We start from the raw sequence: 12,739 nt of genomic DNA, 5'->3' as shown, positions 1-12,739 counted from the left end.
CAAAGTACTTTCTATACACTGCCAGCCATAGTATCTTCTATACAGTACCATTCATGCTGCCTTCTATACAGTGCCAGTCATAGTGCCTTCTATACAGTGCCAGTCATAGTGCCTTCTATACAGTACCGGCCATAGTGTCTTCTATATAGTACCAGCCATAGTGTATTTTGTACAGTGCCAGTCATAGTGCCTTCTATACAGTGCCAGCCATAGTGCCTTCTATATAGTACCAGTCATAGTGCCTTTTATGCTGTGCTAGACATAGTTCATTCTGTACAGTACCATCTATAGTGTCTTATAGAAAGTTCCAGTCATCGTGTCTTCTCTACCGCGCCAGTCAAAGTACTTTCTATACAGTACCAGTCATGGTGCCTTCTATACAGTGCCAGTCATAGTGCCTTCTATACAGTACCAGCCATAGTGCCTTCTATACAATACCAGTCATAGTTCCTTTTATACAGTACCAGCCATAGTGCTTTCTATACAGTGCCAGTCATAGTGCCTTCTATACAATACCAGTCATAGTTCCTTTTATACAGTACCAGCCACAGTGCCTTCTATACAGTTTCAGCCATAGTGTCTTCTATAGGGCTGTTTCACACGAGTGAATGCTGTGCGTGGAATCCACTGCGTGAAAGAGAGCCAAGCCCCTTCCGGACAGCAGAGACACGGAGCAGTAACATGATTGATGACGCTCTGTGCCCCTCTGTGATCTTTTTACTACAAAATCACGGTGCCAACTTTATCTCACTGTGATTTTGTAGTAAAAAGATCACAGGGAGGCACAGAGCGTCATCAATCATGTTACTGCTCCGTGTCTCTGCTGTCCGGAGCGGGGCTTGGCTCTCTTTCACACAGCGGATTCCACGCACGGCATCCGCTCATGTGAAACAGCCCATACGGTACCAGTCATAGTGCCTTCTATATAGTACCAGCCATAGTGCCTTCTATATAGTACCAGTCATAGTGCCTTCTATATAGTAACAGCCATAGTGTCTTCTATACTGTGTCAGACACAGTGCCTTCTATACAAGTGCCCCCAAACAGTGTCAGCCGATATGCACCCTAAATAGCTGGCCATAGTGCCTTCTCTACAGCGCCAGTCATAGTGCCTTCTCTACAGTACCAGCCATAGTGTCTTCTATACAGTACCAGCCATAGTATCTTCTATACAGTACCAGCCATAGTGCCTTCTATACAGTGCCAGTCATAGTGCCTTCTATACAGTATCAGCCATAGTGCCTTCTCTACAGCGCCAGTCATAGTGCCTTCTCTACAGCGCCAGTCATAGTGCCTTCTATACAGTACCAGCTATAGTGCCTTTTATACAGTACCAGCCATAGTGCCTTCTATACAGTACCAGCCATAGTGCCTTCTATACAGTACCAGCCATAGTGCCTTCTCTACAGTACCAGCCATAGTGTCTTCTATACAGTGCCAGTCATAGCGCCTTCTATACAGCGCCAGCCATAGTGCCTTCTCTACAGCGCCAGTCATAGTGCCTTCTCTACAGTGCCAGCCATAGCGCCTTCTCTACAGTACCAGCCATAGTGTCTTCTATACAGTGCCAGTCATAGCGCCTTCTATACAGCGCCAGCCATAGTATCTTCTATACAGTACCAGCCATAGTGCCTTCTATACAGTGCCAGTCATAGTGCCTTCTATACAGTACCAGCCATAGTGCCTTCTCTACAGCGCCAGTCATAGTGCCTTCTCTACAGTGCCAGCCATAGCGCCTTCTATACAGTACCAGCTATAGTGTCTTCTATACAGTGCCAGTCATAGCGCCTTCTATACAGCGCCAGCCATAGTGCCTTCTCTACAGCGCCAGTCATAGTGCCTTCTCTACAGTGCCAGCCATAGCGCCTTCTATACAGTACCAGCTATAGTGTCTTCTATACAGTCCCAGCCATAGTGCCTTCTATACAATACCAGCCATAGTGCCTTTTATACAGTACCAGTCATAGTGCCTTCTATATAGTACCAGCCATAGTGTCTTCTATACAGTACCAGCCATAGTGCCTTCTATATAGTACCAGTCATAGTGCCTTCTATATAGTACCAGCCATAGTGCCTTCTATACAGTACCAGTCATAGTGCCTTCTATACAGTACCAGCCATAGTGTCTTCTATATAGTACCAGTCATAGTTCCTTTTATACAGTACCAGCCATAGTGCCTTCTATATAGTACCAGTCATAGTGCCTTCTATACAGTACCAGCCATAGTGCCTTCTATATAGTACCAGTCATAGTGCCTTTTATGCTGTGCTAGCCATAGTTCATTCTGTACAGTACCATCTATAGTGTCTTATAGAAAGTTCCAGTCATCGTGTCTTCTCTACCGCGCCAGTCAAAGTACTTTCTATACACTGCCAGCCATAGTATCTTCTATACAGTACCATTCATGCTGCCTTCTATACAGTGCCAGTCATAGTGCCTTCTATACAGCGCCAGCCATAGTATCTTCTATACAGTACCAGCCATAGTGCCTTCTATACAGTGCCAGTCATAGTGCCTTCTATACAGTACCAGCCATAGTGCCTTCTCTACAGCGCCAGTCATAGTGCCTTCTCTACAGTGCCAGCCATAGCGCCTTCTATACAGTACCAGCTATAGTGTCTTCTATACAGTGCCAGTCATAGCGCCTTCTATACAGCGCCAGCCATAGTGCCTTCTCTACAGCGCCAGTCATAGTGCCTTCTCTACAGTGCCAGCCATAGCGCCTTCTATACAGTACCAGCTATAGTGTCTTCTATACAGTCCCAGCCATAGTGCCTTCTATACAATACCAGCCATAGTGCCTTTTATACAGTACCAGTCATAGTGCCTTCTATATAGTACCAGCCATAGTGTCTTCTATACAGTACCAGCCATAGTGCCTTCTATATAGTACCAGTCATAGTGCCTTCTATATAGTACCAGCCATAGTGCCTTCTATACAGTACCAGTCATAGTGCCTTCTATACAGTACCAGCCATAGTGCCTTCTATACAGCGCCAGTCATAGTGCCTTCTATACAGTACCAGCCATAGTGCCTTCTATACAGTACCAGCCATAGTGCCTTCTATACAGTACCAGTCATAGTGCCTTCTATACAGTACCAGCCATAGTGTCTTCTATATAGTACCAGTCATAGTTCCTTTTATACAGTACCAGCCATAGTGCCTTCTATATAGTACCAGTCATAGTGCCTTCTATACAGTACCAGCCATAGTGCCTTCTATATAGTACCAGTCATAGTGCCTTTTATGCTGTGCTAGCCATAGTTCATTCTGTACAGTACCATCTATAGTGTCTTATAGAAAGTTCCAGTCATCGTGTCTTCTCTACCGCGCCAGTCAAAGTACTTTCTATACAGTACCAGTCATGGTGCCTTCTATACAGTACCATTCATGCTGCCTTCTATACAGTGCCAGTCATAGTGCCTTCTATACAGTGCCAGTCATAGTGCCTTCTATACAGTACCGGCCATAGTGTCTTCTATATAGTACCAGCCATAGTGTATTTTGTACAGTGCCAGTCATAGTGCCTTCTATACAGTGCCAGCCATAGTGCCTTCTATATAGTACCAGTCATAGTGCCTTTTATGCTGTGCTAGACATAGTTCATTCTGTACAGTACCATCTATAGTGTCTTATAGAAAGTTCCAGTCATCGTGTCTTCTCTACCGCGCCAGTCAAAGTACTTTCTATACAGTACCAGTCATGGTGCCTTCTATACAGTGCCATTCATGCTGCCTTCTATACAGTGCCAGTCATAGTGCCTTCTATACAGTGCCAGTCATAGTCCCTTCTATACAGTGCCAGCCATAGTGTCTTCTATACAGTGCCAGTCATAGTGCCTTCTATACAGTATCAGCCATAGTTCCTTCTATACAGTACCAGCCACAGTGCCTTCTATACAGCGCCAGCCATAGTTCCTTCTATACAGTGCCAGTCATAGTGTCTTCTATACAGCGCCAGCCATAGTTCCTTCTATACAGTGCCAGTCATAGTGCCTTCTATACAGTACCGGCCATAGTGTCTTCTATATAGTACCAGCCATAGTGTATTTTGTACAGTGCCAGTCATAGTGCCTTCTATACAGTGCCAGCCACAGTGTCTTCTATACAGTGCCAGTCATAGTGCCTTCTATTCAGTGCCAGTCATAGTGCCTTCTATACAGTACCAGCCATAGTGTCTTCTATACTGTGCTAGCCATAGTTCATTCTGTACAGTACCATCTATAGTGTCTTATAGAAAGTTCCAGTCATCGTGTCTTCTCTACCGCGCCAGTCAAAGTACTTTCTATACACTGCCAGCCATAGTATCTTCTATACAGCGCCAGCCATAGTATCTTCTATACAGTGCCATTCATGCTGCCTTCTATACAGTGCCAGTCATAGTGCCTTCTATACAGTGCCAGCCATAGTGTCTTCTATACAGTGCCAGTCATAGTATCTTCTATACAGTACCAGTCATGGTGCCTTCTATACAGTGCCATTCATGCTGCCTTCTATACAGTGCCAGTCATAGTGCCTTCTATACAGTACCGGCCATAGTGTCTTCTATATAGTACCAGCCATAGTGTATTTTGTACAGTGCCAGTCATAGTGTCTTCTATACAGTACCAGTCATGGTGTCTTCTATACAGTACCAGTCATAGTGTCTTCTATACAGTACCAGCCATAGTGCCTTCTATACAGTGCCAGTCATAGTCCCTTCTATACAGTACCAGCTATAGTGTCTTCTATACAGTACCAGTCATAGTGCCTTCTATACAGTACCAGCCATAGTATCTTCTATACAGTGCCAGTCATAGTATCTTCTATACAGTGCCAGTCATAGTTCCTGCTATACAGTACCAGTCATAGTGTCTTCTATCCAGTGCCAGCCATAGTGCCTTCTATACAGTACCAGCCATAGTGTCTTCTATCCAGTGCCAGCCATAGTGCCTTCTATACAGTACCAGTCATAGTGTCTTCTATACAGTGCCATTCATGCTGCCTTCTATACAGTGCCAGTCATAGTCCCTTCTATACAGTACCAGCCATAGTGCCTTCTATACAGTACCAGCCATAGTGCCTTCTATACAGTACCAGCCATAGTGCCTTCTATACAGCGCCAGTCATAGTTCCTTCTATACAGTACCAGCCATAGTGTCTTCTATACAGTACCAGCTATAGTGTCTTCTATACAGTACCAGCTATAGTGCCTTTTATACAGTACCAGTCATAGTGTCTTCTATACAGTGCCAGTCATAGTGCCTTCTATACAGTACCAGCCATAGTGCCTTCTATACAGCGCCAGTCATAGTATCTTCTATACAGTGCCAGTCATAGTGTCTTCTATACAGTGCCAGTCATAGTTCCTGCTATACAGTACCAGCTATAGTGTCTTCTGTACAGTACCAGCTATAGTGCCTTCTATACAGTACCAGCTATAGTGTCTTCTGTACAGTACCAGCCATAGTGTCTTCTATATAGTGCCAGCCATAGTGTCTTCTATATAGTGCCAGCCATAGTGCCTTTTATACAGTACCAGCCATAGTGCCTTCTATACAGTACCAGCCATAGTGTCTTCTATATAGTGCCAGCCATAGTGTCTTCTATATAGTGCCAGCCATAGTGCCTTCTATACAGTACCAGCCATAGTGCCTTCTATACAGTACCAGCCATAGTGCCTTCTATCCAGTGCCAGTCATAGTTCCTTCTATACAGTACCAGCCATAGTGCCTTCTATACAGTACCAGCCATAGTGTCTTCTATCCAGTGCCAGTCATAGTTCCTTCTATACAGTACCAGCCATAGTGTCTTCTATATAGTGCCAGTCATAGTGCCTTCTATACAGTACCAGCCATAGTGCCTTCTATACAGTACCAGCCATAGTGCCTTCTATACAGTACCAGCCATAGTGCCTTCTATACAGTACCAGCCATAGTGTCTTCTATATAGTGCCAGTGATAGTGCCTTCTATACAGCGCCAGCCATAGTGTCTTCTATATAGTGCCAGTGATAGTGCCTTCTGTACAGCGTATAATTGTCATTATTCTCATGCAGGATATCCACAGATAAACAAGAACATGCCTGCCGTCTCCGGGAATCTGAACTGGGCTAAAGAGCTGAGAGAGAGGCTGCAGACGCCATACAGCAACTTCAGCCACATCACGCACCCGTGAGTCTCGCTGTGTCCTCTGCCATGTATGAGAACCAGTGCAACCAGTCACACTCTGCCTTCATTTCCCATTGTGATTCATCTGACTGGTTGATACTGGGGACTGCTTCACTTTTTTCATGCACTACTGGATATAAATTATATGTACCATCATATGGCTCTTTCTTGGTGACACTTCTACATGAATAACATATTTTATCAGGTGCATGGAGTCTGAGGACGGGAGCAGGATGAAGCAGAAGTACGAGGAGATGATGGCTCTCCTGGACCAGTAAGTGTGATGTATGCCCCGGGCTCATCTATGGCTTCTAATGCTGGCACGAGATTTCAGCCTAACTTCAAGAAAGCTGGGTGGTAACCAATATGGCTGCCACCCAACTCTACTCATTCCTCAATGTAGATTTTAAATAGCTAGAAATATTTTAACCTTGGTGACAGACTCGTGCCTAATGGCGACCATTATGGTTGGTAAGTGAAGGTCGGCCGGAGGGATCTTTTGATGACTGAGGTCTGCAGCCTTCATGTTTTTCTGTTTTTCTTTCACCTGCTGAATGCCCTTCAAAGGCAGCAGCAGATGCACCGCCGTGCAGAGCACCTGCATACACTGGGGATCCTACATACAGCACAAAATGCAGTTTATCAGGTTTAATTGCTTCTCCACAAAGAGTGGCCATGTCCTCCGGAGACTCGCGGGAAGTCCGAGGCCTGATATACTACGAGCTCGTTAATTGGGCTCAGAGCAAGATGAGGAATCGTAATTACAGCCCCAGATCAATGGCAGACGCTCCAGTCCGATAGACACAAAGTCAGGATTTATTCCAGGGCAGAAGTGTTCTGTCCAGTGATGTCCACATGGGGGAGTAGTAGATCTATCTATCTATCTATCTATCTATCAATCTATCTGAGAGTTACATAGTGGAAGGAGCAGGGTAGTGCCGCATCCGGCATTAAAATTGCCGCATTGACGGATCCGATCTTCCGCAGACCTTTAAATCTGTGAAAAAAATAAATACTGGATTCGTTTTTCCGGATGACACCAGAGAGACGGATCCGATATTGCAATGCATTTGTCAGACGGATCCGCATCCTGGATCCGTCTGACAAATGGCATCCATTTGCGTCCGGATTGCCGGATCCGGCAGGCAGTTCCGACGACGGAACTGCCTGCTGGAATCCTCTGCCGCAAGTGTAAAAGTACCCTTATCACAAAAGACTTTTGCTATAATTCTCCTGGAGGCCGGATTTACCAGAAATGTATAACAGACTCGGCTTATATCCACTTGTCTCCATTACTCCAGGTACATAGAGAAGCTGTATGAAGAATGGTGCCAGACGGTGTCAGAGAAATCTCAGTATAACCTCATGCGGCCTCTCATTTCACGCGATGACGGCTCCAGGCTCATCAACGTCAATTTTGACCCGCAGGTAATTTCGATAGGATTTCAGGGTGTGTTACTGTGGACCCGATCTAATAAAATCGAAGCCGCCAGCTTTACATCTTACTGTCCCTGTTATACAGCTGGTGTCTGTGCTGCGAGAAGTGAAATACCTGCAAACACTTCACATGGAAACCATACCAAAGGAGGCCGAAGACATCTTCTCTTCCAAAGAGTCCTACAGACAGTACACTGCAAACCTGGAACTGACCACCAACTGGTACAACAAGGTTATAAGCTCCATCCTAGAGGTGGAGTTCCCCCTGGTGGAAGGGCAGCTCAAGGACATAGATATCCGCTTAAAATCAGCAGAAGATACCTTAAACTGGAAAGCACACGGTATGGTCATGTGAATTTTTTTTTATTATTTTATAACCTTTGAATTATTTAAGGTGAATATCCACTTCTGAGGGCCCGAGCTCTGTTTTTCTGAGCACCTGCTTTCCGCTGTCTGCAGCCACCACTAGGGGGAGTTTAGACGGGTACTGAAGACAGTGCATTAGGAGATGTATACATGTAGATGCAGTGAGGTCCCCCTTGTGGTTGTTGCAGGCAGTGAGAATTTTTTCATTTTTTGAAGTTCTCCGGGATCTGTATATCCTTAGTATAGAACATTAATATGAGATTGGTGGGGGTCCAACTCTTGCCACCCCCAGTGATCAGCTGTATGAATGGGCAGACGGTGCTTGTGCAAGTGCTGAAGCCTCCTCATTGCTTACTTAGGTCTGTCTGCTTAGGGGCAATGGTGCAGGGTATTGCAGCTTTATTCAAATTTAACCCTACTGCCGATAAGTGGACAGCATGGTGGTGGATAGACCCATGTAGAGCCACAGCGCTCATGTGAGCTTTGAGGCACCTTCAAACAGCTTATTGGCGGGGGTGCCAAGAGACTGACCCCCGATGACTGTCCTAAGTGGACAGTTGTGTGAAGGGAAGGGAATTTAGCACGTCTGATTACAGTAAACTCCTGTGCGGGACACATTATAGGGGCTTGACTGTTACAATAAAGTTTAGCCTACAGACACGATCATTCATTACACATCTCTGTTTCCTTCTGTCTCTTTGTGAAGGAGTCTGGGATTATATCCAGCAAGTTAGAGATAGCGTCCACGACCTGGAGAGAAGGGTGCAGAAGGCCCGAGACAACGTGGAGGAAATTCAGTCCATCATGAAGACCTGGGTGCTGCCCATATTTGAGAGGAAAGATGGCAAGAAAGACACTCTCCTTAACTTGGATGATCGGAGCGAGCGCCTGGAGAAGAGATATAACCTCATCCGGGAATCTGGCAGCAAAATTCACCAACTAGTGCAGGTAAAGTCAGCAGAGCTATGGGGAGGCCTCTGTGGCGAGCAACGATCGTCCGCTGTGGTCATTTGCAGTGATGTCATCAAGGATGACACACGTCACCTGCGCAGGGGAATGTTCAGGAGGGGCTCCTGGAATAGCTTTTTAACAGAAAAGATGCACTTGAATGTGCCGCCATCTGATTATTTCCTCCAAGTACAAAAATCATTACCAGGAGATATTCCTCTGGAGATATTACACCAGCGGCCTCCCCCCAGTAATATACAGGGTTATTATGTCATCAGGGGACTATGTACGTTCTGAAGTAGGAAATTCAATTAAGACCAAGCCATTGAGCCTCCTGCAGGTGATTTTTCGTGGGAGGTTGTAAAAAATAATGAAACACTGATTTTTAATGGAGGAGATGCATTGACGGGTCCCTCCAGGCGCTCATTCCTCATTCTGGAAATTAAAGTCCTGTCTGTGGGGGACGTGGTGGTAAATAGCGTCCATCCCCTCTGATTGTAATACTTTCTGTTTCAGGAGAACATGGAGCTCTTCTCCGCAGACCCCAACTCTGACGTGTGGAAAGCTTATGTCGATTACATAGATGAGACGGTTCTTGACGGCTTCTTCAATGCTATTGAATGCTCCCTGAAGTTCATCCTGGATAACATGGGTAGGAGGAAGGGCTTTCCTAAAAGCTCCATTTATGACGTATGCCATAAATATATGAAAGAGGGAGGCCCGCTGTGTCTCCCATCAGACATGTGTGGCTTTATTCAGGAGATTCATTACAGACAATGGTGCCTCCCAGTCAGAACTGAAGGGGATGGAAGGAGCACGACGGCCTCTTCGTTTTAGTGATTAATCTGAAATTGATGGCATCAATTTAGTAGGATGGCATAAGCTTAGCCCGGCTGTCTAGACCTGCATTTATCATAGCTGGAGGATTAATCTGCTGCAGGGATTTTACTGACTCTACAACAACTACTGGTTGGCTTATTTTTATGCCACAATTGTGGCAAATCTTTAAGCATGCCCTCTTTCCCAAAAGCCCCACCCCATTGTCGAACATGTGAGAAAAAAAGTAGAAATCCTAGATCTGCCAAATTGCGCCACTTTTTGGACCTATATTTTGGCGCAGATGCATTTAGCACGGCTAAATTTTGAGGTCAATAACTCATAAAGATTTCAAAAAGGGGTGGCAACAGGTTTGGTAGGTTTATAGTCCTCCGACACCTGGCACCCCCCACTGATCCAAGCTATACACTAGACAGAGCCTGAAGGCAGCATGAGGCTCCGTTCCCTGTGTAGTGGCCATACTGGGTACTGCCGCTCAGCTTCAGTTCAATTAAGGGGCTCTTTCACACTTGCGTTGTCCGGATCCGTCGTGTACTCCATTTGCCGGAATTACACGCCGGATCCGGAAAAACGCAAGTGAACTGAAAGCATTTGAAGACGGATCCGTCTTCAAAATGCGTTCAGTGTTACTATGGCACCCAGGACGCTATTAAAGTCCTAGTTGCCATAGTAGTAGTGGGGAGCCGTATACTTACAGTCCGTGCGGCTCCCGGGGCGCTCCAGAATGACGTCAGAGCGCCCCATGCGCATGGATGACGTGATCCATGCGACACGTCATCCATGCGCTTGGGGCGCCCTGACGTCACTCTGGAGCGCCCCGGGAGCCGCACGGACGGTAAATATGCTGCTCCCCCGCTCCCCACTACACTTTACCATGGCAAACAGGACTTTAGCGTCTTGGCAGCCATGGTAACCATTCAGAAAAAGCTAAACGTTGGATCCGGCAATGCGCCGAAACGACGTTTAGCTTAAGGCCGGATCCGGATTAATGCCTTTCAATGGGCATTAATTCCGGATCCGGCCTTGCGGCAAGTGTTCAGGATTTTTGGCCGGAGCAAAAAGCGCAGCATGCTGCAGTATTTTCTCCGGCCAAAAAACGTTCCGTTCCGGAACTGAAGGCATCCTGATGTATCCTGAACGGATTTCTCTCCATTCAGAATGCATGGGGATAATCCTGATCAGGATTCTTCCGGCATAGAGCCCTGACGATGGAACTCTATGCCGGAAGAAAAGAACAACGCAAGTGTGAAAGAGCCCTAAATAAGAGCAGAGCTGCATTAGGCTCCACACTGAAAACTACACCATGGATGGAGCTTTCTGCCCACTGTATGGTTTCCAGGAGCTGCGTGAACAGCTGATCAGTTTCCCAAGTCAGGCTGAGTATGTATGGGTTTTTTATGGTTTTAATGGTGGGTGGGAGGGATGAGGAGAAAGCCTCTGCCGGACACCTCTAGTGATGACTTCCCTCCTGGGAGAAATAAATCAGGGGAAAAATGAATCCCATCCTTCTCTCTCCCAATGTCATCTGCTGAAAACGGCAGGTTCAGCCGGCCTAATGTGCATGGGGGCCTTTATCATGGTGCATATATCACATGTCTCCTCAGCCATTAACCTGACGGAGGCCAAAAGAGTGTTCCCTGTCTGCTGCCCTATTCAATACAGATGAGAGAGTTGAACGGCACACCTCTGTGATGAAGGTGGTGCTCAGTGGTATATAAAGTTCATGCAATTGAAGAGAAGACCACGGCACTCTAGTTGCTGTTGCGTCAAATGCTTATTTTTATTATTATTAGAAAAAAAATTGGGATTTTTTTAAAATCTTTTTCCTCCATCCAGAAAATAATATTTAGTCACTGGCCAATGTTTCGGTCAACAATAGACCTTGATCACGGTCTTAGTCATGGTGCTTGTAGTATGGCTGCATCCAGCCATACTACAAGCACCACGACTAAGGCCGTGATCAAGATATATTGTTGACTGAAACGTTGGCCAGTGGCTAAATATTATTTTTTGGATGGATGAAAAAGTTAAAAATAAATAAATAATTCTAATAATAATAAAAATAAGCATTTGACGCAACAGCAACCAGAGTGCCGTGGTCTTCTCTTCAATTTAATAAAGAGGCAGCCCAGCCTTCTCCACTCACCTTCTGCCCTCTTCCTTACAGATGCCAAGGCCGCCCTTGCTCCCTTATTTGAAGTACAGTTGGACCTGGTAGTCCCAGACATGGTCTTCCGACCTTCCTTGGATCTTGGAACCAGCGATAGCTTGTACGACATCATAGAAGGCCTCATCAATGATATCTACAAAACTTCCTCTTTGGTCCCTCGGCTCTCAAAGACAAGCACTTTCCCAAATTACCAAGCAGACATGGAAGACATGGCGGACTTGGCAGACATGCGTAACTTCCTCATGGAAAGTGTTCAGAACATAATGTCCATGTGCGCTGAATATCGAAACTCCTTCGACCATTACGCCTACCTGTACGTGGATGACCGCAAGGAGTTCATGCGCCAGTTCCTCCTCTACGGCCACGTACTGACCCCCGAGGAGATAGAAGCTCATTCTGAAGATGGGGTCCCAGAGACACCCCCCACCTTACTGCAGTTCAGAAAACAGATAGACTCATATGAGAAGATCTATGAAGAGGTCAACCAGATGGAGCCGGTCAATGTCTTTGATTGTTGGATGAGGGTGGATGCCCATCCCTTCAAATCTGCCCTTCTTAATGTCATCAAGAGGTGGAGTCTGATGTTCAAGCAGCATCTTATTGACCACGTAACAAACAGGTGAGCAATCGCCATTAGAGCGCCTGCACATCGGCTAAATCCACCTCCTGTATTATAGGAGTCCAGTGTTGCATTCAGAGTTTTGCAGGCTTCAGAGCTGAAATCTCTCAGCATTTCCTGCTTGTTCAACATATGTACAGTCATCTGAAAACCGCAAAAAACGGTAATGTAATGTATGTACACAGTGACTGCACCAGCAGAGTAGTGAGTGC

General features: G+C 45.9%; 1 protein-coding gene across 2 annotated transcripts in view; it reads left to right on the top strand.

Annotated features, from left to right (window-relative positions):
• Positions 1 to 12,739, top strand: part of DNAH9 (dynein axonemal heavy chain 9) — a 186,428-nt gene that overhangs the window by 44,029 nt on the left and 129,660 nt on the right. For both annotated transcript variants that reach the window (XM_040434702.1, XM_040434703.1), the window contains exons 10-16: positions 6,039 to 6,153; positions 6,356 to 6,424; positions 7,452 to 7,578; positions 7,673 to 7,928; positions 8,660 to 8,901; positions 9,418 to 9,553; positions 11,906 to 12,527. In XM_040434702.1, coding sequence (XP_040290636.1) covers positions 6,039 to 6,153; positions 6,356 to 6,424; positions 7,452 to 7,578; positions 7,673 to 7,928; positions 8,660 to 8,901; positions 9,418 to 9,553; positions 11,906 to 12,527 — 1,567 coding nt within the window. The remainder of the gene's footprint in view (positions 1 to 6,038; positions 6,154 to 6,355; positions 6,425 to 7,451; positions 7,579 to 7,672; positions 7,929 to 8,659; positions 8,902 to 9,417; positions 9,554 to 11,905; positions 12,528 to 12,739) is intronic.

Source organism: Bufo bufo, chromosome 6, assembly GCF_905171765.1.
Source record: "Bufo bufo chromosome 6, aBufBuf1.1, whole genome shotgun sequence".
NCBI lineage: Eukaryota > Metazoa > Chordata > Amphibia > Anura > Bufonidae > Bufo > Bufo bufo.
The sequence above is the reverse complement of the archived record's forward strand: the minus strand, read 5'-3'. Positions and strand labels throughout refer to the sequence as shown.